We start from the raw sequence: 27801 nt of genomic DNA on the forward strand, positions 1-27801 counted from the left end.
ATGCTGTGCTCAAAGCAAACTTCTCTTTTTTGCGTTCAGGTCTTGAAGTTGCTGAACAGTAACTCGGAGAATCCCTACTTGATCTGGAACAATGGGACACGAGCCGAGCTGCTGGAGTTCCTAGAGATTCAGCAGGAGGGAAACATCAAAAGAGTAGGAATGACTTACAAGTGCTTTCAGACTGCCTTTCACGATAAATGATCCAAAACTGGAGTGAATCACGCAACTTCTCTGGTTTCTTGGCAGGGAGAAAATGATAAAAGCTTTGGTGCTGAGTTTGTGTTCAGTGATCACAGCAAGGAGCTCATAGTGGGTGAGATTTTTGTCCGAGTCTACAATGAACAGCCATCTTTTCCACTGGAGGTGAGGAGAAGAAAGTATTAGACAATTAGGACCAAATTCAGGTTTGGACTTTTAGTAATCCATAAGTAACTTGTTTTACAATCTCTGTCTTCAGTACCCAAAAGCATTTGCAGCCAGTCTGCTGGACTATGTTGGCTCCCAGGCTCAGTACCTCAACACTCTGCTGGCCATGAGTCAGAGTAACAAGGTAGAGTCCCAGCAGCACGCTGAAAGGCTTCGCTTTGCTGAAATGGCTTTAGAGGCCCTCCGTAATGTCATCAAGAACAACCCTGGTGAGCTTCCAGACTGACTGACGTTATGTTTATTTAAGTGCTGTGAGTTTGGAGCTTCTTTCTAAGTATTTCTCTTGGTGTAATTACAGGATCAGAGTCGGAGTGCATCGGTCACTTCAAGCTGCTCTTCTCCTTGTTGCGGGTTCATGGAGCTGGTAGAGTGCAACAGCTGGTTTTGGAGGTAGAGATCAACAGGTCTTGGGTCCTTACATGTACTTACTGTGAATCCCTGGATTGTTATCATATTGGTGTCTTCTGCAGGTTGTGAATACAGTGACATCAAATCAAGAGTGTGTGAGCAACATCGCTGAATCTCTAGTGTTGTCCAACCTTCTGGTGCTGCTGCACTCACTTCCTTCCAGTGAGAAAACACAACTGACTGTCATACTCTTTGTCTTTCCTCTTCTCCCTATCCCTGTAATGCATCTTCACACACTGAAATACTCCTTTGTGTCCTTCAGGCAGGCAAATGGTGCTGGAAACCCTCTATGCACTCACGTCTAACACGAAGATCGTCAAAGAGGCAATGGCCAAAGGTCAGTGTTCTACTGTTTGTTTGTTTTTGTTGTTGTTTGTTTTTTAGTGATTGCTGGCTACATTTATCTGAATTTTGAATCACAGATGTTTCTGTTAATCTTTATGTCCTGCAGGTGCTCTGATCTATTTGCTGGACCTCTTCTGTAATTGCACACACCCCCAGGTTCGCACACAGACTGCAGAGCTCTTCTCAAAGATGACTTCAGACAAGCTGGTTGGGCCAAAGGTCAGATTGGAGTTAAAAAAATAAATAAAAGACTTAATCACTCTCCTCTCCCTTTTACCTTATGATGTGTCGCAACATATCTTCAACTCACTTTTGCTGTTTCATATTCTGCTTTCTCTTTTAGGTGCGTCTAACACTGATGCGTTTCCTCCCTGGTGTATTCATGGATGCCATGCGGGACAATGCTGAGGCAGCAGTTCACATATTTGAGGGAACGCACGAAAACCCTGAGCTCATCTGGAATGACAGCTCAAGGGAGAAAGTGTCTACTACTGTCCGGGAGATGATGCTTGAGTGTGTGACAAACACTGTTTTAACCAGATAAAGAATAGTTAGACACTCTAATAGGATGTTTTATGTCTTGTACTAAATCACTTTAAATCTTTTCCAGGCACTTTAAACAGCAGAAAGATAATCCTGATGTGAACTGGAAAGTAAGTATGAAAAGTCATTATTTTAAGTTGGTGTATCTGTAGGAACTATGAATGTGAAACTAAACTCCTAATCTGTGTGCTCAGTTGCCAGAAGACTTCACAGTGGCTTATGGAGCCGGACAGGGCGAGCTTGAAGTTGGTGGAGTCTTCTTGCGCATCTTTATTGCTCAGCCTGGGTGGGTGCTACGCAAGCCTCGAGAGTTCCTGGTGTCACTTCTGGAAACCCTGACTGAGCTCCTGGAGAAGAACAATCCCAATGTGAGCTTCCTAACTGAGAAACAACAGTACAAATTTCTAGTGAATGCAGAAGTTAGACTTTTTCTGTCTTATTCTGTTATCTTCTGCAGGGTGAGGCCCTGGAGACGGTTACCACGGCGGCAGTTTGCCTGTTCAGCACACAGTGCCAGCTGGCCGACCAGGTCCCTCCTTTGGGCCACCTGCCTCGGATCTTGGCGGCACTCAACCACAAGAACAATGCCGTGCCCAAGAGCTCCATCCGCCTCATCCATGTACTTTCAGATAATGAGGTAAGAAACTAATTTTAATGCAAGACTACAAAAAATCAGAACCATCTTAAGCCAGTTTAAATGTTTTATGTAAAAGTGACACCTCACCCACATCAACTAAGATATGCTTTGTTTCGTGTAGCTGTGTGTACGGTCCATGGCTTCTCTGGAGACTATTGGCCCTCTGATGACAGGGATGAAGGTTCGGGCGGACATGGCTGGATTGGCTTGTGAAGCTCTCAACCGCATGTTCCAGAAGGAGCAGACAGACCTAGTTGCCCAGGTGCACTGTCACCCTTGCTGTTATTATCCCTCACTATGTTTCATGTGTCCTTAATGGAACTTTCTATAACAACTTAACAGGCTCTGAGGGTGGAGCTGGTTCCATACCTCTTGAAATTACTGGAAGGAATCGGCCTGGAGACGTTAGAAAACCCTTCAGCTACTAAGGCCCAGATAGTTAAAGCTCTGAAGTCCATGACTCGTAGTCTACAGTATGGAGAGCAGGTATGATCGAATTATTAAAGTCATCGAATGATTGGTATGATTGTTTATTTAACAATCAAATATTTGAACTCTTGCTTGTTTTTTTTCCATAGGTGAATGAAATTCTTGCAAAGTCTTCAGTATGGAGTGCCTTCAAAGACCAGAAACACGATCTTTTCATCTCAGAGTCTCAGACTGCAGGTTACCTGACAGGTAAAGTTTTCTTTTTTGCATATTAGAAGAGTGATTAACCTGAATAACAAGCTAAACTGTTAAAATATAAAGTGCTTTAAAAGGTAAGTCTTCTGCATCTTTCTCTGAGCTGATGAAGAATCTTAATGCTTTGCTTTACCCTAAAAAGGCAAAACACCTTATGGCTGACTCCTCACTTATGCTTAAACCCAGCTGTCCTATAACTTCCTGGCCCTTCCCTTCCTCTTTTTTCCTCCACATTTCCTCCTCAGGGGTTTCCACTCCTTCTCTCCTGGCCGCCAGCAGCCCACTGCGAGGTGGGCTCTAGACTCCTGAACTGGGCCCTCACAGCCCTCCTCTCTTTTGCTCTGATGCAGGTAGACCGTCCTGGCTCCTACCATCATTCCTCTTTACCTCCATCCTGGCTGCACATGCCATTCTCCATTCCCACCCATTTCATCTTATTCACACTGAAAATAATTCATTACCTCTTAACACCCGTTCTGGATCCTCAACAGTGTATTGGAAAACAGCCAGCTTGTGTTATGTATGCAATATGTAGCCAGCACATTTTAAAAGGCTGAAATGTAGAGTTACAAGTGAAAAACATAGAAAATAGAATCAGATTTTCTAGAAAATTATCCATTAGTTGTTTACACAGTAGTCAAACTAAATTAAGCCCATGGAAAACATTGTAGCCAGTGTAGCGATCATCCCATCCATGCTTGGTGTCTTAGTGTGTAGTACATCATTCTAGCTCCCCATTAGCCCTGCATCTATCCTTGTAATTTACATCTGAACTGTCTCTTCTGCCTTGCTGTCATTGTAGGTCCAGGAGTAGCAGGTTACCTTACAGCAGGAACGGGCACCACAGTAATGCCCAACGTCCCACCCCCTGTGGACAATGACACTGGAGACCAAGGCTGAAGGACACGCACACTGAAAGGCTCAGGCACCCAGAGTGCAGCTTCACGGCCGCAGCTCAGAGAGGGACTGTTCAGCTCCCCACATGAAGGGGATGTTGAGAGGAAAACAAAACAACTGAAAAAAAGACGAGTGAGAGAGCGGGCCGTCATTGACTGTCACCAAAACCTCTGCGACACCTCCTGCAGCGTCACTCTGCTTTGCCCCTTACAAATGACACTCAAGTCTTCAGAAATGCTTTGTTTTAATGGATGACCACATTTGTTTAGTTTCTGTTCTACTTTTCTTATTTCTTCTAATGACAGAGAAGAGTTTACTTTTTGTATGAATATATTTTTTACTCTTGATTTTTTTTCCATTAGACAGTCATGGGAAGACTGAGGCTTCTTTTTTGTTAATTTTTTTTTCTCTTTGGCATATTCTGATTGGCTACCTTAACCTTACATCTCTGAGGCCTCATTTGTGACGAACAAGCGCACAGGACCTATCCACCACTGAAATAAACATTTTGTTTACTTGTCTATATTAACGCATTCTCATGTGGAAAAGAAAAAAAAAATCACGGGACATGAAGAAATGGATGTGTATGATTTCTCTGGCCTATTTCTCCAAAAGAAAATGCCACTTTAACCCCTTAGACTTCTGCTGACCTCTGGTCTGCTTTGATCAGGTCAGCTTCAGTCCTCTTCTGTCAAAGATGACACAGAGCTCTCATAATATCCAGCCTTTTTTTCCTCTGATCTTATTCATACTTCATTCTGCTCTCTCTTTGAAGGCTACCCTTTTCTGCCTCATATTTTTTAAAGTAACTCTCCCCCAGAATGCAAAAAGCACTAGAATATTTATGAGTGAATAATAACCACCTGAAATGAGCTTCTGCTGACATGACGAATGACATTGACTCTGATTACCAATCTATGTGAAAGACTAGTGCAATTTGTGAAATGTTCAATGTAATATTACGTATATAAACTTTATATTGAATGTACATTGAAAAAAAAAAATCAGTTGACACTTGTACATAAAATTTTAAGAATAAAAGGGAACCCACAGTGTTGTTCTACTTGTTTTTTCTGTTCACAATAATTATAGATGTTAAGTCTGTTAAGAGAGAGAGAGAGATGAAAAGGGGGGCGGGTATGTATCAAAATATTTCTCAATCCAATCACTTTTGCAGTTAAATGTTTTTATACAAGAATCAATGTGATATACTTGAGGCCTCAGGCAATATGTTTGTTTGCTTATAAGTGCAAATGTTTCATAGAGTTATGTCATTTATATTATGTCAATCTATTTGAGAACCATAACTTTTCACGGATGTGGATATTGAATTTATAGTGGATTACACCAGCTACATAGATGCCATGAATTAGGGACTAGGTCTCACCTCATAAGCCTGACCGTAAGTCAAGGAAATTCATAAAAATTGTCAATACAGCTGCCATTGAGGGCAATGTGAATAGGGAAAATGTGCTAAAAATGAAAACGGTTTTAATATATTTATGTCAGAATTTTAAAAAAAAACACGGTCCCTGCAGTGAAGTTTTCAAGTTTCTAATTTTTAAAACATTAATATATAGTTTATCACCCCCAATTCGCTTTCTAATGTCTGTAGCGGAACCTTTGAAACGTTCACTCCAGTCGGTCAGATTAGCAGGTAACGCCGGAAGTTGCGCCAAAGGCGCGAACACTATCAACAAAGATCACAATTTATATATCTAAACTATTACGATTAAATTGTTTTAAAATGTATGTCAGTTAGTTAAACCCATATCTCGGGACTGTTGGTTGGACTGTTGGTTTACGATAACATGAGCAGTGGTAGTTTTTGGATGTTTTTATGTTGTAACTGAGCTACATGCAGGTTTGAACGTTAGCTCGCAAGTTTATGTTGCGCAGCTAACATAAAGTCAGTGTAGGCTTTCTAAAAAGTGACAACAGACTTCACAAGCGTCAACTCGCTGACAAGCCGCACTAAGGTAAAACTAGCTTCATATGACTAATCAGAGTTTATACTGATTCCCATCGCAATACACAGACTGTCTTTACTGGCGCTCTTGAGCTCTTCTATTAAAGGTAAGTAACTAGTAAGTTATTATTTTAAGCTAATAGCAGGCTTGTGTTGAATGTATGGCGGTGCTTAAGGTGCTTAGTCATAACTTAATCTTTGTAGGTGATCATTTTATATTTGGATGCTACTGCTAAGGCCAGCCACAGCCATTATAATAAATGCCAGGTCTTGTCGCTGGTACAGGGTCACCATGTCTAAGGCAGAAAAAGTAGCCTTCATTGTGAAGTTTGTGGAAAGTGAAGGATCAAAAAAAGACTGTGCTGCCAAAGCTTATGAGGTAAGCTCTACTGCCTGGTCCAGTCTTTCTTCTAGTGTTTACTGTCTCTTTGTTTTACAAATTGGTAATCATGTTTGTCTCCGGTTTATTCAGGCCATTTTGGAGCTGCAATCTGAAAAATATTTGAAAACCATCACAGAAGATGATGTTTTGCGCATGGATAAGAAGGACAAGTCTCTGTTTGTGTTCACCAGTTTTACATCTCCAGCCTTTCTTCACTGCAAGAAGGTTGAACTCTACACTTTTAAACAGTGAAATGTCACTCCTGAGGCTCTATCAGAGATTGACTCTTGTTTTGTTTTTTTTTATTTCTTGTGCAGCTTGGTTGCAGAATAGTGAGTCCACTGGTGGTGTTGTACTGCCTGCAGCAACAGCGTTGTGTCCCCAAAGCAGAGAAGCCTGTCTATAACATGGCCATGGCTGATGTCACCATTTGCTGCACCAGTATGGACAGAGCAATACGGGTAAGAGATCTGCTATATACATTTTAATAAAATATGAAGCACTGAGACATGTTTATGTCCATACCTTCTCTCACACTCCAGGAAGAGCTGATGGATCTGGTGCAGCTCATGGGTGGATGGGCCTATTCGGATCTAAACGTATCTGTTACACACCTGATTGCAGAAGAGGTGGGCAGTAAAAAGTACCTGGTAGCAGCCAGCCTCAGTAAACCCATCCTGTTGCCTACGTGGGTTAAAGCCTGCTGGGAGAAATCACAGGATAGGTATGTACTGTGATTTACATGGCTACATCTATTAAATGAAGACTTGTGTTTCCTGTTTGATACAAATTCACATTTTAAATCACTGTACATTTACAAAAACATGAATGGTGTCTCTGTACTGCTTTTCCAGTCTTTTCAGATATACAGACCTGCCCTTAGAGGACTACCTTTGCCCTGTGCTGCGTGGCTGTAGTGTTTGTGTGACAGGTCTGTCCAGCACAGAACGCAAAGAAGTACAAAGACTTTGTGAGCAGCATGGGGCCAACTACACCGGTCAGCTCAAAATGAATGAGTGTACACACCTCATTGTTAATGAACCAACAGGTAAGTCACCAGTATTTTTTAAAAAAATGATGTAATGCCATCATTTGTGCGTCATTGATTGTCATCGATCGTACTTGGTTCTAGGTCAGAAGTACGAGTGTGCTCGGAAGTGGAATGTGTATTGCGTGTCTTTGCACTGGCTCTTTGACAGCATAGAGAAGGGCTACTGTCAAGATGAGAGCAGGTACACTGTGGAGCGCAATGCTTCAAAAACCACTCGACCACACACTTCCACACCTACTGCTACCAGCAAGAAGGATGGTGAGTCGCATTTGATAAGATGATAAAGGTTTTCCACAGTAATTCAGAACCTGTTTGTCTTTAATGATTGAAGAGTTATGTTTTTCATTTCCAGAGGGTCCGTCACTGTTGGGCTTGAGCAACATTTCTGTGAACACTAGCAGAACAATAAACGACACGGCTCTCACCAATAACAGCACTGTCAGCCACCTGGAAGCTCCAGACCCCATAGAGAGTCTGGATCTTACTGTGTGCCCTGCTGATGATTTATTGGATGGCTGTAAGGTAAGTAGATGGTCTGCAGTTTTCTTTTTATAGAGATTTTATGTATTTCCTCTTTCAATTCTGTAGTAGGAGTTAGTTGAGTCTATAAATGATAAACTTGAGGCTTTCTGTCATTTTGTGTTAAATGTCACACAGCTGTATCTGTGTGGCCTGCCAGGGAATAAACTGGAGAAGTTACGGCGTCTTGTAAATGCTGCAGGAGGTCTGCGCTTCAACCAACCCAGTGAGGAGCTCTCTCATGTGGTCATGGGCGAGCTGGACCAGGACCTCAATAATTTTCTTTCCAAAGCAACTCACAGGTCTGAACTAAAGAGCTTTAATAACCTTCATGATATTTATATCCTCTGTATTAATACAATAACTTGGAGATTCTAATGTTTCCTTTCATACCAAAATATGTTTGGTTGGACTGCAAAATAATTTAGACTAAAGGCTATTACACACTGAGAAATGGAGATTCTAGGTTTATCCAATTCTCAACAGAATTCAGCAACAGGGAGAATTGCGTGCTTTGATCCAGGAGTGAAAGCTCTATCGTGGCCGCTTTTTGCCCACTTTAATATCCTTTCTGCATGTATTGAAACAGCAGCTTTATAGTAAAAAAGTCCAGATGCAAATGGGTCCATCACCCACTGACTCATTATAATACAAAAAGTAAGTCAAAGTAACCATTGAAGAGCTAAAATCTTATATTAAACAAGAATCTGAAACATTTGTCTTTAAAATAGTCGGTCGTCTCAGCTCTTAAACACAGAATGTTGGAAAAAAAAGTCTTGATGCATGCTCAATCATCCAGGTAAAATTGAAACTTAAAAAAAAAAGTTTATATTTTATCTGTCTAACATTTCCACACACACTTTTTCAATGTAGCCTTTAAATCTTTCTCCCATAAAGATGACATTTAATGAGCTTCCCTGTACCCTTAATGACAAGTTTTGTCAGCATAGGTCAATAAAAATGTGGTTTGATGACCATTAGAACAGGGTCTTAAATCTTCAACTACATCCCAGCTTTTTGGATGTCAGCATTCTCAAAAAAATTAAAAACACAAATATGAAAAAAGAAAGGCAAGGATTAAGACTAGAGATGGACCGATCCGATATTACGTATCGGTATCGGTCCGATACTGACCTAAATTACTGGATCGGATATCGGAGAAAAATAAAAAATGTAATCCGATCCATTAAATATCACGAAAGCACCTCACAAAACTTGCAACACGCCGTAACTCACCTCAGAACGTTAGCACGTCGGAGCAGTATGCATCACGTGATAGAGCGGCTGTGGCATGCAGGACCTGTCGGTGGTCTGGATAGCATGTGGAGCTTCGCTAGCAACCCGGCATTTCATCTCTGACAAAGTTACCCCGAGAGAAGTAAAGCAAGTGTGTAAGTCCATCTCTGAATGTTTGTAAAGCATTCCTGCGTTAAGCTTAACTAGCGACTGCCTCTCGCTCTCCGGCTGCTACTTCAATCATGAAACTGCTTAATGATCAGCTGATCGGCTTTTCTGTCGCAAGTCCGTGTCTCTTGTTTGTTTTTGGCCCACTTTGCACCAGAAAGAGGAAACCAGCGGCTGAACAACAGCAGCACTTTTAAGCTTGATCAGCTGTTGTTAGAATGTATTTAATATTAGTTTCTACTCGAGGATCTTTTTCTACGTAGCTGACGGCTGGTAACTGTGCAGGGGCGGATCTAGCAAAGTTTAGCCAGGGGGGCCGATAGGGCATTAACAGGGAAAAGGGGGCACAAAGACATACTTTTCTTTCTTATTCTCATTTAAAATGTCGAGCTTTTAATTATTTAATATTTATCTGAATCTTACACCCAAAGTTTTAATCTGATGTAAAATGTATAGAAGTCCATTATTGTATATAGTAACTGTTAAGTCTAATATATATACCCTAGTAAGCTATAGTACTTTTTCCTTTGGGAAGGTACCATCTGTGCAGTCTGCAATTTTGTTGAAGAAAGATGTTGAATCTATTTAATATTTCTTGAAAAATAATTGATTTCTGTGCATTTTTTTTCACACTGCATCAAATTAAGGTTGATTACGTCGATTAAGCATCATGAGGTGGAGCGTGAGGGGTGGTTCCCTATTTTTTTTATTTTTGTTGTTGCTGGGAGTTGGAACCCTATTAGTTAGGTTGCTTAATATTTATGCTAAGTACTCTTTAAAATACCAGAATAGGGAGGATGGTGCAGGTTTGAGTTTATTAGATTGATCAGTATTGCTGAACTATGAAATATTTTTTTTGCATACAGGTATAACAGAATAGCTTTAGTGTAGTTGTTGTTTTAAACTTGAGTATGAACTTATACAAAATGCAGCAAGATATTTAAAAAACAGTTTTGTTGATTAAAAAACACTATATCGGATTCATATCGGTATCGGCAGATATCCAAATTTATGATATCGGTATCGGACATAAAAAAGTGGTATCGTGCCATCTCTAATTAAGACATAATGTGGTTAATATATAATTTATGTTCTCTCTGTAATTCACAGGCCCCATGTAGTAACAGTAAAGTGGCTAATAGACAGCTTCTCAAAGGGCACTCTGCTCCCAGAAGCCAGCTACCTCCACCCTGACTGTCTGCCTCCTGCTCCAGCTGATGTAGTGGTGCCGGGTTACCACACTCCCAAATCCCGGATCTCAACTGGTCCACCTGCTGGCAGCCCGAGCACTCCGGGGAGAAAGAAAGCAGACGAGGATCTACTGTCACAGTACATGGATGATGACCCTACAGTGAGTAAGTATCTGTTGCTGACGGTGTTCGTATGGGATCAAGAGTCTGTATAAGACAGCTGAATGAATAAGATTCAGACTTAGGTTAGTTTTACATATTGGTACAGCTGCTCATATCCGTTTGTGTTCCAGTTGATATGCCGCCTCCACCACCAGCAGAGAGTAAAAGCAGGAAGTCCATTAGTACAACTGCAGAGCTCCAACCTGAATCCTGGGTACCAAACCGCACTAATGGGACAGAATCCACCCTGCAGGAAGCCAGCGAGGCAGGACTGTTTTTCGGGAAACGTTTCCTTCTTGTGGGGTTTGGTACGGAGGCAGAGGCACAGCTCTCTCTGCTGGTGACAGAACATGGAGGCAAAGTGCTGATGGGCCGCTCCCGGGTTGTCGCAGACTATGCTGTGGTCCCTCTCTTGGGGTGCTCAGTGGAGGCCACAGTGGAAGAGGTGGTCACTGATACCTGGCTGGTAAGTTTGTTAATAGTGCTCCATGTTATGAGAGTGCCTTATGCTTTTGATTGACCTATTTCTCTCATTAAACCTCAGGTCATGTGTGTGGAGAAGGAGTGTGTCCTGCAGCTGTCCTCCCACCCTTTGTTCACTCCTGTCCCAGTGATGGACGGACAGTTTCCTCTCAAAGATTGCGTCCTCTCTGTCAGCCAGTTCACCGGAGCAGAGAGGGAGTCTTTGGTGGAGCTTGCCAAGCACCTTGGAGCCGAGTATGACTACCTTACATGCACCAGTCGTTATGTTTAGGCATAATATCCATAAACATTAACTACTGCAGGAACGTTTGATTAAACTTTTAAATTAGCTGGTATTTGCATTCATTATTATGCATGAACACTCAATGTGAAGCCAGTTGCTTTGTGTTCAGAGCAGTAATGAGGATGAATTTCTGTTTTCTGTACATTTTTCTATCTGTATGTGCTCCTGAGCAGTAGGATGATACAGCTGTTTAATAAAAGAAGAAGCTGCCCTGGCCTGTGTGCATTGCTGTAACTTAAATTCACTTGCTCTGCTGCATACTTTATAGCCCAGTCTTGCTGCTCATTAGGAGATATGTGTGTTAAATCTTTAAATTTGTTTTGTGTCTCCTTGCTGCAGCGTCCAGGATTATTTTGTGCGCCTGGGCAACCAGAAGAAAGGCATGCTGGCCAGCACGCATCTGGTGCTGCAGAGCCCCGAGGGCACAAAGTACCAGGCAGCAAAGAAGTGGGGGCTTCCTGCTGTTACCATGCACTGGATACTAGAGTCTGCTCGAACTGGGAAGAGAGCAGAGGAGGGAAGATTTTTAGTTGATCTGCCACCCTCACCAGGTTAGATAACTAACTTTGCTAGATCTGTTTTATGATCTGTAATTCTCAACACACGATATAAATTACATTAAATTAAACCGTATGATGGAGTTTGGCTGGAGTTTTAAGAGGCATTCATTTGTAGCACCAGTTTGACCTGATTGCTAATGACTACCACCAGAGATTTTCCTGGCTCGGGATGGGTCTTTATAAGAACGATAGTTTAGTTTTTATTGGTTTTTAATTTTAGTTTAGTTTTAGTTCCAGTTAGCTTAATTTATTAAATTCATTATGTTGTTATTAAATGTAATTGTAGACTCAAGTTTGTCTAGTGTGTCATTGCTTATTAATGAGACTGGCTGTTTTTATTTTGTTCTTCCACAGAGAGGGATGAAGAGAGTTTTGTAGGTGGTTCGCAGAAACAGATTATGCCTCCAGCGGCTCGTTCCTCTCCAGAAATCCCTTTGTTGGGTCCCCGGAGCGGTAAGGCTGTCACTCCTCTGGATTTAGGCCGCTTTCAGAGCAAAGTGTTCCGATCTGTTTTGGATGAGATGAAGCCCAAAGAGGACATCAGCACCCCAAAACAAAACCAGGAGGGTGGCAGAAGGAACCCACTACAGAACGAGGCCTCCCTGCAGCTGGACACCCCTTCTCGTTTCCTCAACCGAGACCAGCTCTTCAGACCCTCTTTTAATGTCAAGGTTGGGATTCACTGAGCAGCTTACACTTCTGGCATTTCATGTTTGCTGATATTTGATTAATGTTTCTCTAAATATGTGTATTTATATTATTTAGGATGCACTTGGAGCTATGGAAACTCCGGGTGGGGCATCGAAACCAGGGAAGAGGATTGAGACTCCACTCACTGATGTCATCAACAGGAACCTGAAAGTAGCGCTGGCTAATAGCACCCGCAATAATGTCTCAGAGATGCAAGCAGTCTCTGCCAGTCCCCAGCTTGCAAAGACAGCTGAGAAGGAGGTAAACACTAGTACTGCTATACAAATGTGTTAGAGCCTGGTGGTTACAGAGCCACAGCACATCTTAGCGATTATCAGTGTTAGATTGAAGTACACACAGGTTTTTATTTCCCAGTCACAAACATAACAACTCAAAAGAAAGACAGACAAAAACAATATGGTGTTTGCGTGTTAGAGTCCACGAAAAGAAGCCGGGCCCCTGAATGGTGTTGTGGTCTGCGTGGGAAAGAAACTGAGCAAAATGCAGAGTGAACTAAACGCCATCGCTGCCTCGCTTGGAGCCGACTTCAGGTTTGTAAACTTTACTTAAGAGATTTTTATTGTATTTCATTTTTTTAAACCTTTCAAATCCTGGTTCTATCTGTCGCCACTCTCCCTCTATTTCGAGCTAAGCATGCTTTCCCAGTGTCAGCATTTTAAAACCACAGAATGAGAATTAATGTTTGGTTTTACCTGTTTGTTCTTATTTTTTCATCATATGACTTTTAGAAATGACAGTTTTTCACTTTGATTTCCTTCAAGTCTGAGCAATAAATCAGTTCCATAAACTGGGCTTACATAAGGATTAAGGCCAAAGTCCAAGTATACTGCTTCTAAATCATCATGACACCTGTACAAAGAATGGGTGAAATGTTTTGCTTACTGATCACGAATTATCAAAAAGTAACCCATCAATGTTGTAAGAAAGTCCTGGAAAGTAACACTTTATCAATTGATTTTATTTTTTGCAAATATGATGCAAACGGTACAAACATATCTTTGCTAACTTCTTTTCAGGTGGGCTTGTGACGATACAGTAACACACTACATTTACCAGGGCCGTGTGGGGGACAACACCCGGGAATACAGAGGAGTGAAGGAGAGAGGGCTCCATGTGGTCTCCCAGTACTGGTTGCAGGCGGTGGGTTTCCCAGTAGTGTAGCGTTTTCTCACTGATTTCTAATCATTTGTGACAGCTGATTAAGTCTGCTGTGTGAAAGTGATGCTGTGTTCGTGTTATTTGAAGTGATATAAGGTAGTGTAAAACACAGTACACTGTTGAAGCCCATCCCAGTATTTAGTGGGTAAGAGGCAGGCATCAGCTGATCTGCAGAAAATTAACACACACATGTTAGGAAACAATTCAGTCTTTAGTTTCTTTCAACCTGAGCACATAAACCATGCCTATAAAAGGTTCAAGCCACATGCTTCTGTTTCCTTTGCTTAAACAAGCATTTAGAGAAATTACGTCTTCATAAAGATTCACAAAGCTGCATTAAGATGCAATTGATTTCATTTGGGTATTATTTGTATTCTCCTGCAACATTTCACCCGGGGGAAGCAATTAGCATCTCATCAACAAAAGCAGAATACTAAATGAAAAACGTCTTTGATGTGTAAATTCAGAGGCATCGTCGTTTCAGTGGTGTGTCTCCTCATAATTGTTTTATTTAGTTACGTTTTGGTGTGTAGATAAATACTGTGTGCAGTAATGTGTCTGTTTTCATCCTGTGCAGTGCGCTGATGAGCAAAGGCACGTCCCGGAGTCTCTCTATCCTTTCACCTACAACCCTAAGATGAGTTTAAACCTGAGCCAGGTGCCCAGCAACTCTCAGAGGTCACCACCTGTAACACGAACACAACGCAAAGACATCAGGGAGACGAAGGAAGACGAGGTGGGTCTGATTTGAAAGTCAGAGTTAGTGGGGGACCTGTGTTGGTTTAGGATGGAATTTCTCAGGAAAATCAGGATGTATTGTTCAATTAATGCTGGGATGTCACAATTATCTTTCTTTTCCTGTTTAATTGATCTTTAGTTTTCTTTGTCGCAGTTTGTGCACAATCCCACACAAGAAGCTGCAACCCAACGCCGTGTGAGTGATGGAAGCACAGACCAAGAAGAGATGAATGATAGCACAGAAAGGAGGGGTGAGTGTCTTTTCTGTTGCTGGTAATTAAATCCACTGAGCTTCTGCATGTACTTGAAACGAGTCTAAGACTCTCAAGGCTCACCACCAATCTGCAAATCTGTCCATAACTTCTGGAGTAATCCTGACAAACCAAGCCTGTCACAGAAGTAAAAGGTCTTCAGTATACATGGTTGTATATGAGGTTTTACATATTTTTTGCTATCCTGATATTTTAGAAACGCTAGAGATGAGAGAGAACCTGCAAAGACAACTGCAGGAGATCATGTCAGCCACTAAACTGACGACAGGGAGGCGTACCTCAGTCAGGCTCGCTAGGATGGGATCCGGAGGGGCAGACTTGGGCCCCCACACACCCGAAGGGAGCAGAGTTGGACGGAGCGGTAATAGACGGACTCTAGAAGCTCTGAGGTATGAAAGAAGCTGCTTATGTTAAAACTAAAAGAAGCTTGAATCTCTTAAGGAATCTGGCAGCAGCTCAGGGCGTTTTGCAGAGTCCACTATAAAAAATTTAAAGTGCTTTTTTTATTTGTTTAAAAAAAAAAAGTGGAAGGTGCTGTATGCATGTTTGGGTACAGAGCTGTGGTGACAGCAGAAGAAATAGTAAATATCATCATTTTACCTACAGAACTATGTTAGCAGTAGGGGCGCGTTGAGCTTTGAAAAGTCCTTTTGTGTTAAATTCAGGATTTAAACCATATAAATACCATAGATGGTATTCTTTTGGCTTCACATAGCTGACTGCTCTGTTGTGATTTCAGGGTTCCTCGAGAAGCGGCTATGGACATGAACACAGAGCCATCCCAGAGTGAACAGATAGTTTGGGATGACCCCACAGCCAGAGAAGAGAGGGCCAAGCTCGCTGATAATTTACAGTGGCCTGGAAGCCCATCGCAGCACTCTGAGCCCCTCGCTCCTCCTCCAACTGCAGACAGCGGACCACAGCTAAGGGACTCCATGACGGACTCAGAGCTGGTAGAGATGGGTAAGAAATGAAGATCCAGCTGCACCAACTGTCTGAAAGCTTACAATGGGCTAAATTAATGCATAGAGGGGTTTACACCTACCTGGACAGATAAAGAAGATTTTGAACTGTGAATCATGCAAATGAAAATGAAAGGTCTAAGCTTTGGGAGGATGTAGCGATACGGTGAAGAAGTGGTGCATCTTAGTATAGAGCTCTCAAGTTAGTCTCAGGTCTATTTAAAGTCTGTGTATGCATATAATAGGGAAACACTGTTTCTGATATGTTGGTAACATTTCACCGTTGTCGCTCCCGCAGCTGCTTGTGACGTCATTGAGCAGCACATGAACAAGAAAGTCCTGACGCCTCCTCCCGAGGAGCCAGAGAATGACGTCCTCACTCCTAAAGCTCCCAGCATTGCTTTTCCTCTCGCCAACCCCGCAGTAGCACCAGAACCACAGGTGAAGGGTTCGAAATTTGCACTGACAACAACACGTGAAGCTTTAATCTGGTCTAAATGAAATTTAATTGCTCAGCATTGTGTAACACTTCTCTCCACTTTCCTGCGTTACGCAAACAGCTGCATGCTGGTGCTTATTCAGTTACATAATAATGAACTGATCATTTGTACTGCGCAGTGTACAATCTGTACGTCTCTTTCAAGCAAAGTACTAGTGCTAAAAGGTTGTTTATTTTTCTCAGGAGAAGAAGGAAGAAAAACAACCTCCCAGATTTCAGCTGTCCTCCCTCAGCCCCCAGGAGCGCATTGATTACAGTCACCTCATAGAGGAGCTTGGTGAGTCTCCCATCTAATTAGCGATCTAACGCTGTTTCATCGTGCTGCAGTACAAAAGGCAGCACATCAGAGGCTGGAAGTCAGAGGAGCTAATCCCTGATGACTATAACTGAGGATCTGCCTCCAGGATATGGAAGTAGTTCCTCCAGCACTGTTTCCTCTGTCAAAAAAAGCATGACTCAGATCTTCACTGGTCATGACAAATTATATCATTATTAAAACTTTCACACTGTATTTCTGCCTCAACGCATCTTACTAGCTTAATAGCTTGACAGCCGTTCATCTGCTAGGCTTTAAACTTGGTGGGTGTATTGCTGGGAACTGAAATAAGTGCAGCGTTGAGTTTGAGGTTGTTAGAATAAACGGTTGTCATATATTGGCTAAAAGTTCACTTCGTTACCAGCATTTCCCCTACAAGACGTGTTTGTTTGGCTGTCTCTGTGAGGTCATTTACTAACAGTAAAGCATTCTCAGTCCTCTTACACATGAGTTTAATCTTCACTAATTATTGGCAAACCGTAATCCAAAACTAAACCTGTTTCAACCAAACAAAAAGTTGCATTCAACCAATGTCTGCTACACTGATAATGTTGCATTTACTTCATCAGCCATAAATGCTGAAAGACCAGTCTGTTTCCACCGTTTTTGAGTTGCACATCTTCTCTTTCCAACCTGTAGAATATGAAAATACTCACTGGGGTCAGCGATCACATGTGAGGTCATGGAAAATGTGCTGTGATCCAACCTTTCGAGATCCAAACCAGTTTACCAGTTTAAAATAGGTGCACAGATGGTGACTATATCCATGGTGCTGGAAACATGTTATCAGAGGGTCTGATAGAGTCAGTGGAATAGGATAAACTTCATATTTATATTGCATTTTCATGCCATTCAGTTATCAGTGTTGCAGCCATAATCCCTGCACAGGCCAAGTGTACCATGTGTGTAGTTTTCTGTCTCTGTCTGTTGCTGTAGGTGGTGTAGTCTTGGATAAGCAGTCTTTTGACCCCAGCTGCACACACATCATCGTCGGGACACCCCTGCGTAATGAGAAGTACCTGGCAGCGATGGCAGCTGGGAAATGGATCCTGCACCGCTCGTACCTGGAGGCGTGCCGCTCTGTGGGTCTCTTCATTCAGGTCAGAATCCGAAGAGCAATCTTTGCCACACGTAAATATGATAGAAAGTCTGGGAATGTGGAATATAAGCGCTCGGATAACACCAATACTTTCAAGGAGAGTCCTTCATGCAAGTATCACCACACAGCCGTCATCTTAGGCTGTTATTTTAGACTAGACAAGGAACGGGTCACTTCTAATAAAAACCACAAAAAAGGTTTTCTTGACTTGTCCCCAAAAATCTCCAAATCTGTGATCTAGGAGGAGGAGTTTGAGTGGGGCAATAGCTCCATCCTTGACGCATTGCCCTCCATCACCTCCCAACAAAAGAGAATAGCGTTAGCCGGCATGCGCTGGAGAAAAAGCCTGCAGGGTCACTCTGAACACGAGGTACGAGCAGGCTCATACACACAATAAAAACCACGGCTCTGAGGCATTTTGTGTTCTATAAACAGGCATTTGTATTTTTCAGGGCGCCTTCAGTGGATGGACAGTCATGCTGAACATCGACCAGAGCAGAGAATCGGGATTCAGGCGGTTGCTGCAGTCTGGCGGGGCGAAGGTTTCTCAGTGCTTTTCTTTTCTGAGACACATCCAGGAGCATGCAGTCTTTAGCCAAGATAGATTAGCATCCTAAAAGTGTCTTAAAACAGCAACAGCTTCAGTAGGTTGATATTTATTTTTTGATATAATCTTTAGAAATGTCTGTGATGTAAAATTTGGAATCCTTGATAAAACTGAGCTAGTGAGTCAAAAGAAAGCGAGGAGAAAAAAAAAAGAGCTAAGAAGATGGGGCTGTTGTTTTAGATGGAGGTAAATAACCATCACAGCAGTATGCTGAAGGAAAGAATTGTGTTGTTTGCGGGTTTACGTTTGTCTGCTTCATTTGACTTCTTTCCACAAACACAGCAAACACACAGTCTGTCATTTCTCTGCAGGTCCTTCCTGGTCCCTCCCCATCCATGTACAAAGAGGCCACACATCTTTTTGCAGACTTCAGTCGACTCAAACCCGGAGACTTCAGAGTTGATGTTTTAGAGGCTACCTCACAAGGAGTCACATGCCTGAAGCCAGAATACATTGCAGACTATCTCATGCAGGTTAGCAGGGCTCTTCATTTATATATTCTCAGCTGAGTCTGATGCTGAATTTCTCACTTGAAAGACGTTTGATGTCTTCCATGTTGCAGCCCACACAAAATTGAATGTTAAAGATGGATTTTTAGCAATGGCCTTTTTTCCCATCTTTGCTTAAGGAGCCAACACCACCCATCGAGCTGTACCACCTGACTGAAGCTCCCTCTGAAGAAGCTCCAGGCACACCGTCACGTAAACGTAAAGCAGCAGCAGAGACCTCCAGGCTGAAAAAGAGCCGTGTGAACTGAAGTTAAATATCTTAAATATTTTCAACAATGTGAAGATGATTGTAAAAAAAAAATCCCTATTTTTTATGACCTGTATGAAAATAAAATAAATGTAGCACCTGTATTGTAATACTGCATTTTTCATAGAGCGCCCTGGAGCTGCTGCTTGCACCGAGAGACTCTGCTTGTGATGGATGAGTTAATGAACGTCTGCAGAAAATGTTGAGTCACGTTTTGTAATTGCATGCGATGCTACTCTCTGGCCTGTAGAGGGCAGTAGTGTGTCAGTGCATGCCTCAGGTCTGATTTCTCAGCAGCAGAATGTAAACTCAAGTCTCCCAAGTGCTGTTTTAACATTTATATATTTAATAACTTTACTTATTGTTTAGGATTTTTTTGGGGGGGTTAACCAAGCCTTCTATGATTTTTTTTTCCAAATGTCCTGTTATAAGTGTGTGTTGTTAACTTTCTTTCTTTTGCAAAATAAAACCTGCCTGTGTATTTATTGAGAAATCATCCTGCCTAAGGCAGCTTATTAACTTAGTCTCTGACAAATTTGGTCAAATTGACATGTTTCTTGCCCTTCACTGGTTATAGCCCATTTGCATCATCTGTCGATCCCCCCTCCAGTCTAGTAAACACTAGATTTTGTTTACGCTGTTCATGTAGGCCTCTGGTACACTGATGTGTTGCTTCATACCAGCGTGCCAGCTGAGGTTTGAGGCCTCGGTTCTCTCTCATAAGATGGTTAAGTGGTTTAACCTCGTAATAGATGGACCAGCTGACCGCCTCCCCACAGGTTCAGTATTTAGAAGTGTGGGATTAGAGGAGGAATCCTGACAGGGAGGGAAACATGACTCAGATCCCAGAGGGCAGCTTAAGGTCACTCACAAAGTTTGGCAAGTTTCAAATTTTACAACCAACTAATTTTAATGGTAACAACCAAACCGTATTTAATTAAGCTGCATATTATAGGGCAAAGGACCTGTTCTTGCACACCGCACATACCTGTGAGCTGTGAACAAGTCCACCCTTGAACAGTTTTTCCTACAGGAAAGGCAAGGGTTAAATTATCGTATAATTTATATTGCTGTTAATTTTATGCCAGCATAGCCAATATGCGACTTAAATATCAGGGATATGGAAGATGAAGACTGCCAAAATAAAAACCCCAACTAATAAAAGAATGACAAAGCTAAATTATAATGTATGAGGAAGGCATGTATAATGTAGCTTTGCACTGATGTTTAACAACTAATAACATAATACAAAAGTTTAAAAAAAACATGATAATGATAAACATAATCTGGCAAAAGAGCAAAAAAAAAAGCAGATAAAGCAACTCCCCCCCCCCCCCTCTAAAAAATAAAAATTAAATATAGAAGCGATATATAAATTATGTAATGCTTACATCTTTTTATTTAATGTTGTATTTTCATATTTTGAGTCTTAGTTTTGTGAACATGCAAGCTGGAGATAAATGCCAGTGGAAGTGGAAATTTTGGGTTTTTATTTCAAAATTTCAAGATTTTTGAGAGATTAACACGAAATTTTAACCTACTTCTACTTGGTAATCGATCAATTAATAAATAAATACATTTAAAAAAAAACAATCAGCGTGGGAACAAGCTTGCATAGCCCTCAATAGGTGGAGAGCCACTATAAGTCCTGCACTGAATCACACTTTCAGCAGTGATGGGAAACATTTCAGTGCTTATTTATTAGTTTTTATGTGTTGTATCAATTTAGATCAAATTAATAGTTAGTTATGGTTTAATTAACTAAATGTTCTCACCAGAGGCGGAGCCAGACATTTGAAACACCCGGGGCTTAGCCCAAAAGGATAGTATGCATGTGGGATTTTTTTTTCCCTTGGGGGGGGGGGGGGGGGGGGGGGGTAGAAATGACTGAAAGATTAATTGGCTCTGTTTTGAGTTTTGTTCAAAAAAGAATGACTTCATATAGGGAAAAATATATATCACATGTGCAGAACACCTTAAACTAGTTTTTTAATTAAGCAGTAGGCAGAACAAAATCAGGGCTGTATCAAGACACGAGGACTAAACCCCAATTCAACCAGACCAAGAACTGATCCAGAATTAAAACAGGACTACAACAGTTCAAAATCAGGACTACTTGGGACTTAACCAAGACAGAATCAGAATCAGAACTAGATGATAGTAGCACTAAAAATCATCATAGACCTGCACTACATTTATTTTTTAATTTTACCAAAGTACAATATTTAGATTGAGAAAGGTTTATATAATTATTTAGCCTTGTTGTGCAAACAAGCCTTCATAACTTAATAAATATAGAATTTGAAAAATAACAAACCTAAAAAGAAACACTAGGTATGAGATACATGAGTACCTATGATACGGTGATACTTTTGGTAAACAACCATTTGAGTAACATGTGTGTCTCACCTGCTCTTGTTCATCTCTGTTCTGTCCTCATTCTCCATCTCCCTCTCTGTTCCTCTCTCCCTCTTTGTGCTGACAATCATCAAATATACAGATATTTACAAACTCTTCAGATAAAAACACAAACACTTTTTAATTGTAACATCAAATCAGACTAAATGTTTATTTTTTTAGATTGATAAATATAAAAAACATATTTGTTAACTTTAAGAGTAAAGAGAGAAATCGTCTGTATTTCTTAATTGCAAATGGCACCAAATTGTATTCAAACTGAGCCACACTTATGGAGCTCCACAGTTCTTTTCCTGGTGTTTTGGTTGACATCTCTTGATTTTCCCATTTCAAAGAAACAGGCTCTGTGTTTTGCCTTATATGCATCCACAGCTGTGCCACCTGTTTACTCACATGGACTCTACTAACCTATCAGAAGCTTCTTCAGCTCAGAATGGAATCATCTGGAGTTTTCTTATTAATTAACAATAAACTTAGTGTACATGTGCTCCTAAATTTGATGAAAGTGATAAAAAACAGAAAGCTCTGTCTCTCTTTATTGTGACATTTAACTAATTCAAAAGATATTTCAATATTTATCTAAAACAAAAGTTTACTCTAAATTGATGTTGTGCAGTAAAAATGTTTTATGTTTTCTCCCTAAAGTGTAAATATCTGGTTACAAATGTGAATATCCTGCTGTGTACTGAAATTCCTCTTGTTTTGCATACAAATGAACAACATACAAAGCATAATATATAAAATAACATTTACCTGAGTTTTTCTTTGAAAGAACCCTCTAATGTCCATTCTTATATTTCAGTACATAACTGAAACCGATTTAGTCGGGGAGGGTAAGAACTGAAAATATGAAATAAACACACGTAAGCTAAGAATCTCTAAAAAAAAAATAGCATTTGTTCGGCTTTTCATTTCGCCATTTGTTGATTCACTTGAAGAGCAAGTAACGTAATATTGGTCAAGTGATCAGTTTGATATCAATCTTTCGTGATACACCATCATATTTACATTATTTGTACGGTACGAATGATTTGCTTTGGTACCTGGTCAAACTTAAGCTCTCCTTAGTATGGCTGGCTCCGTCTCTCCAACAGCGCACTGACGGGCAGCAGCTGCCCCGCCCCCTCGCTCAGTCGCTTAGTGCCTGAGCTTGGATCATACCAATATCAGGGGGGGATTCACGCACAGTCGTAAATTCCCACAGTGTGCACTATGTGCTTCGAATATTGTGTGTACTTTTTGTTTTATACAGTTGTCAGCCAGGCATCTAACTATGAAAAAATTGCACTCCAAAATACCCCGGGCTTCTGACAAAACAACCCGGGCTTAAGCCCAGTAAGCCACCCCCACGCTCCGCCCCTGGTTCTCACAGAGCTAAATCACGCCTGTAATGTACTTATTTTATCTGTCTGTAAACAACAGAATCATTAAAAAGCAATGTTTGCTAATAAGTCTATTAAACCAGTAATGAAGGCAGGATTTTAAGTGTTTCTTTCTCTCTTTTACACTTTGTTCAGGAGTTAACGCATCGTTTCTTAAACCACTGCAGCTCATAAAAATCCCGGAGCTCTGCAGCTGGACACGACAACGATATTAATATTCACAGGTCCCGCTCCAGGAAGTGTGGATGTCTGAAACAGTTTTCCATCAACAGGTGTCCCACAGAGGTGGACTAACGTCCCACTTTGCTGACTGGCAATTGGCCAAGAGTTCAGCTTCACTGACGTTTCACTGCGTCACGCGGTCCTCTTTCTATATGCTAACTTTGTGGGTTTCGTGTTGGGACGGGGGATTTCAGCGCGACCCTGCGATCAGGGAGGAAAACTCTGCAGCAGTCCTCATTAAAATTCCCCGTCCGTACGCTCACCACGAGAACCTCCTGTGGTGGGTGGCACCGGCGTCCTGCGCGCCTCTTAATTGCGCATCAAGCATTAAGGGGAGATCACGGATCACAGTTCCATTACCCGTGGCCGCGGATTACGCTGCCTTGAGGCTGGGAGGGGGTTGCTTCACGTCCCGCTATTTACGGCGTTGGGGCTGAGAGAGGAAAGGTGGACGCAGAGGGGTCCAGGGGTCCAGCGAAGGGTGGCGCCCTGCGCATGTTGTAGTCCAGCGCCTGGACGCACAGTGCCGCTTCCCAGGGGCCGGGGGACCCACAGCGACACGGTCGGCTCCTGCAGTCCGCTGCCTGGGCTCCACTGGCTTCTCGCTGCAGCTCATGATTCGGACATTTCTGTGCGGGGACTGGCAACATGTGCGCCCGGATGGTGTGAAGTGTGACACGGCGGCTTTTGGGTTGCATTTCACTCGGATACGCCGAGCAGGCTGCCCGACGTTACGGCGCACCTTGTGCAGTAGGTAAGTCGGCTACATCTTCATCCCTGTACTTCAGATTACACACATCACCCTCCAGCTGCTCTGCGCATCCGGCGAGTTTTATTGATCGCTCTTACCTCCCTTATTGATTATGTTAAACGTCCGATTTGTTGAAATCTGCTCAGGGTTTCCGGGCAGTTATGAGCAGCGGTGACAGACACGAAGGTCTGGGCTTCAAATCACTGTCAGTGCTGCAGAACATGTCACTGCAAGATATCCTCATCCATGCCCTATAAGCTCAGAGCATCAATAATGCATTGCACGATGTGAATATTGATATCAAGACTGGGAAATGCCATCGTCAGAAGTTGAGCTCGCGTTGCTTTCTGGAAGAATCATCATGTAATTGAGGAATAGTTTTTATTTATTTATTTTATTCAGTGTGATCTTAGGGGGCTTAAGAGGCTTGAAAATCATCTTAAATGAATGAACATTACCACCTAATAAAACATCTTTCGAGGGTTTCAATGGACTTTTGGTGACACTTAGTTCTTGAAGAGAGTACAGACTGATTTGTCCAGTTTTTTTTCTTGGATAAAGTTTGTGAAGACAATAAAAGCCATGAGTCTTCCAGTCTGATCATCTTTGTCCCGAGTGCTTTATTTGTCAGGCAACATGGACAGAAACAAAGGAGATAATAGAAGAAACTCTCTTAAAATGCCATAGTGCCAAGAACAAACTGCATCACCAAATACCCCATTGGAGTGTGAAGGTTCAGCTTTGTTCAAGAACAGAGGGTTCGTATAGAGAACAGTTTAAAGTGTGTGCTAATTGAACCTGCCGGCCACTCTCCCCATTGTAACGGGAATGTTTGGTTGCTCGTCCTCCACAGAAACCCCCCACTCCTTTGTTCTGGGGGGACAATCCTCCAGTGCCATGTGTGCAATGGTTTGGGGGGGAGGGAGCAGGGTCAGCAGGGGTATTGACATCTGCGGCTGACAGCTTCCTCGGAGCGAGCTGACATGCTATGATACCATGAATGGGTATTAGGAAACATATGAGCAAAGCACTTAACACTAATGAGGACATTTATTCTTTGTCCACGATGCTTGGGCACCAGTTTTACACAATACTGCTGTTTTTGTCATTTGTCTAATGTAACTAGAAGTAAGGACAGTTACTCGTGTCACGCGGTCACTCAGTTTAAAGCTTGGCTTCATTTAGCATCAAGAGTTCAGAGACCTTTTATTTCTCAGCGTTTTTGGACTTAATTAACCGATTGATTGTAGTTAGAGGTTGATGTTAAAACAACTTCAAGTTTTAGTCACAGTATCCCAAATCTAGTGCTCAAACTGGGTAATTAATTGATCTGTTAACTTTCATATAACCTGAATTATTAGTACAGCATTGTGGTAGATCAACTGTTTGTTGTTTTGAGCAATTTGGGGAACAGTTGTTTAGATATTTGAGCTTTCTTCTTTTTTTCTTTTCGCCTCGTATTGTCAGGTCTTATAATATTAGAAGTGATCACTGTTGTGAACTGAATTGAGTAAGTGTCTTAAATCTGCAGTATTTCTGTTGGCCAATAGAGTGGCGACTACTCTGGTTACAAAAAGCAGTCATTGTTTAGAAGTTTACAGGAAAATTCCTCTGGTGTTCACTTGATCAAGACCTCAGGAAACACCTTTCCAGTGAGTTTATGCTATCACAAGTTTGGCATCTTATTTAACACAACAGGATATACTTTCTTTTTAAAGTAAAATAGATGATTATTCAACGTACGGTTTTAGGGTTTGAGTAATTCTTATGCTAATACTGCACTGAGTTTGCTCTGTTCTTGGCTAGGAGGTGATATAGACTTAAAATTATATCCAGGTATTTAAAGGAAATAATGATTTTTATGGTTATGTGGGAAAAAGGACTGAAGGGTGTTTTATCAATGGAGTTATAGTTGCAAACAAATTAAAGTACATTTTTCTTTTACAGTGAGCTACTGTGATTGATGATAGACTACTTAGTAAGTGTGAGTCTATCAAGGTACCAGCAGCAGCATTGTAGTGCAGTAGTAGTGACACAGCATAAGTTTAACAGTAACTAAAGTAGCTTAACCTTGTACATAATGAGGAGATGCACAATATTATCACATAATAAAACAGAAAACAAAGAAAAAGTAAACGTATGGCATCGCTACATCGTTGATGTTGTCATATGAAACCTTTATCAATGGTTATTATGAGTGATATGATATAGCACAGCCCTGTTTCTCAGTCCGTATCTTTACTCAGAAGACAAAATAGTTATGGCCTGATTGGGGCTCTAAAATCAGAGCCTACAATGGGTAATGTCACAGTACATCTTTTATGTACAATCTTTGCTAAAACACCAAATATTGAGAAGTAAATTTAGCCATTTTTCCATCTGTTCTCTGTTTTTACTCTGTCATTCATGTTTCTGTCACATGCAACTGCTCAAAGGTAGAAAGCCTCCAGAAACTTGTTCAAATACATAAACTGCAAACAATAGGTTACATGACAGGTTACCGCCCACAAATCCCGCCACTTCTTTCTGATCCCTGTATTATTATGAAGGTCAAAGTGTCGGTCATTTCAACGCCTTTCTACTCCTATCTGCTGTCAACTTTAGAAGGAACTTGCAGTGGCCAGGAGCTGAACAGAATCCACAGCTACTTTCTTATCAGAAATGTCAGGAAAAGCCAACATTAACACCGAAAAACAACCAGAAAATATCAGCAATCACATCCAGAGCTGCACACAAATTTATCAGGGAGTTTCCTGGGAAAGGGACATCTGGTTTCTGACTCTTGCAAACTGCAGTCAAACTGATGGGAACGTTTTAAGGGAATGTGGCTATGACGGTGTGAGCTGGTCCTGTACTTGTAAGCAGGCGTCTCTCATGACTGGTAGAGAATGGTACACTATGAGTTGGAATGCAGCCCTCATGGGCCCCCTCATGCTGCACATTATGTGTTCTAAATGGACTTTGCACCTTCCTCCAGTCTGACAAAACAGCAAGTGGCCAAAACAGGATTTTACCTTAGCAAAGGAAGGAAAGCCAGCCAGCTTGCGCCTGTGTTTCTTTTCCTGTGTTCTCTAAATGCCATCCAGTATTAACGAAGGCCCCTTAGCTGCTTTGGAAATTACTTTCATTAAACCAAGAGGGGGATTCATAAACAGGAACTGCAGGGGAAGGTGGCACGCTGAAAGAAACCAAAAGCGGCTCTATTCAACCTAGAAGAAAAATAAAGTTTACCCCAGAGCCGGTTATGATCCTATCGGTTAAAGAGTGCTCCCATAGGACCAGAAGGAGACGGGGCTCGAGAATAACAGCCTGACTTCGAAATAAAAAAAGAAGAAAGGAAAGAAAAAGCGGCTCTCTTTCAGGGTGTTGACATTTGAAATCCAGCATACTGTATACAGTAGTATCAGAACAGGCTCTATTTGCCCGCTGGGGGGGTTCAAAATGAATAATATACCATGTGGTGCCTCAGGTAAACAAAGGGTTTCAGTTCTTGGCAGCAGCAGAAGACCCACCTGCCCACAGCAAGCAGAGGTCACAGGAAATTCAAACAGAATGGTAATGAATAACTAACCATTACGATGATTAAAGGGGGGCGATGGGCACGGGGAGATAAGTGTGTGGGGACCGTCCGAGCGTGAGGTGTTTACAAGAGGAATTCCTCGCATTCCCCATCTGCAGTCATGCCACTCCAATCTGGACCTCCACCCACTGATCCACTGATGGTCACCCTCCATACCAAGAGGGACCCAAGGGGCGTAAAAGGGTCCATAAGCTCTATCAAAGTTAAAAGCTGCTGCGAATGTGTTGTGTAAGAGGGGTTAACGATTTTTTAGGAGCGTTTGATGGCGTCCGGAGCACTAAAAGCTCCATAAACGAAAAACGACAGAGAGAATAATGGCAAAATCTTTTGTTTTCCACACAGTCAGTCTACTGCAAAATGATGGTGCTTTCAGGGGTTTTAGCTTGA

At 41.8% G+C, this 27801-nt stretch overlaps 3 protein-coding genes and 1 long non-coding RNA gene across 8 annotated transcripts in view; 3 read left to right on the plus strand and 1 right to left on the minus strand.

The window, feature by feature from the left end:
- Positions 1 to 4992, plus strand: part of dnajc13 (DnaJ heat shock protein family (Hsp40) member C13) — a 31449-nt gene extending 26457 nt beyond the window's left edge. For all 4 annotated transcript variants that reach the window (XM_082547039.1, XM_082547040.1, XM_082547041.1 and 1 more), the window contains 15 exons: positions 40 to 153; positions 247 to 363; positions 458 to 635; positions 725 to 816; positions 897 to 996; positions 1097 to 1171; positions 1286 to 1398; positions 1523 to 1692; positions 1790 to 1832; positions 1917 to 2090; positions 2180 to 2359; positions 2481 to 2621; positions 2702 to 2845; positions 2938 to 3037; positions 3846 to 4992. In XM_082547039.1, the coding sequence (XP_082403165.1) occupies positions 40 to 153; positions 247 to 363; positions 458 to 635; positions 725 to 816; positions 897 to 996; positions 1097 to 1171; positions 1286 to 1398; positions 1523 to 1692; positions 1790 to 1832; positions 1917 to 2090; positions 2180 to 2359; positions 2481 to 2621; positions 2702 to 2845; positions 2938 to 3037; positions 3846 to 3943 (1839 nt within the window). In that variant the 3' untranslated portion in view covers positions 3944 to 4992. The remainder of the gene's footprint in view (positions 1 to 39; positions 154 to 246; positions 364 to 457; positions 636 to 724; positions 817 to 896; positions 997 to 1096; positions 1172 to 1285; positions 1399 to 1522; positions 1693 to 1789; positions 1833 to 1916; positions 2091 to 2179; positions 2360 to 2480; positions 2622 to 2701; positions 2846 to 2937; positions 3038 to 3845) is intronic.
- Positions 4993 to 5588: 596 nt separating this feature from the next.
- On the plus strand, positions 5589 to 19557 carry topbp1 (DNA topoisomerase II binding protein 1). The gene is made up of 28 exons (XM_082547406.1): positions 5589 to 6016; positions 6195 to 6288; positions 6382 to 6516; positions 6609 to 6752; positions 6834 to 7015; positions 7146 to 7339; positions 7424 to 7600; positions 7695 to 7864; positions 8000 to 8163; positions 10376 to 10620; positions 10749 to 11083; positions 11162 to 11334; positions 11723 to 11934; positions 12298 to 12614; positions 12709 to 12894; positions 13069 to 13184; positions 13671 to 13794; positions 14390 to 14548; positions 14705 to 14801; positions 15019 to 15211; positions 15562 to 15785; positions 16083 to 16225; positions 16467 to 16560; positions 17536 to 17699; positions 17940 to 18068; positions 18151 to 18240; positions 18617 to 18778; positions 18934 to 19557. The coding sequence occupies exons 2-28, from the start codon at positions 6202 to 6204 to the stop codon at positions 19060 to 19062; spliced, it is 4545 nt and encodes a 1514-aa protein (XP_082403532.1). The 5' UTR covers positions 5589 to 6016; positions 6195 to 6201; the 3' UTR covers positions 19063 to 19557.
- Positions 19558 to 21438: 1881 nt separating this feature from the next.
- LOC309714319 lies at positions 21439 to 22839 on the minus strand. Its single transcript, XR_014278900.1, has 3 exons — positions 22523 to 22839; positions 22233 to 22319; positions 21439 to 21539 (listed from the first exon to the last, which is right to left on the minus strand). It is a non-coding gene; the product is annotated as an uncharacterized lncRNA (long non-coding RNA).
- Positions 22840 to 23084: 245 nt separating this feature from the next.
- Positions 23085 to 27801, plus strand: part of tmem108 (transmembrane protein 108) — a 55386-nt gene continuing 50669 nt past the window's right edge. The window contains exon 1 of one of the 2 annotated variants that reach the window (XM_082547413.1): positions 23085 to 23837. The gene's annotated coding sequence lies outside the window, so the exon portion shown is untranslated. The remainder of the gene's footprint in view (positions 23838 to 27801) is intronic. The other variant, XM_082547412.1, reaches the window with a different exon arrangement.

The sequence above is a fragment of the Aulonocara stuartgranti genome, assembly GCF_965226115.1.
Source record: "Aulonocara stuartgranti genome assembly, chromosome: 9".
In the NCBI taxonomy this organism is placed as follows: Eukaryota; Metazoa; Chordata; class Actinopteri; order Cichliformes; family Cichlidae; genus Aulonocara; species Aulonocara stuartgranti.

Excerpts from the sequence above, each read along its gene's own strand:
- topbp1 (XM_082547406.1), top strand. The coding sequence starts at position 6,202 with ATGTCTAAGGCAGAAAAAGTAGCCTTCATTGTGAAGTTTGTGGAAAGT. Across the intron at positions 13,795-14,389 it reads CCCAGTACTGGTTGCAGGCG|TGCGCTGATGAGCAAAGGCA; the intron begins GTGGGTTTCCCA and ends CATCCTGTGCAG. Across the intron at positions 16,226-16,466 it reads CAGTAGCACCAGAACCACAG|GAGAAGAAGGAAGAAAAACA; the intron begins GTGAAGGGTTCG and ends TATTTTTCTCAG.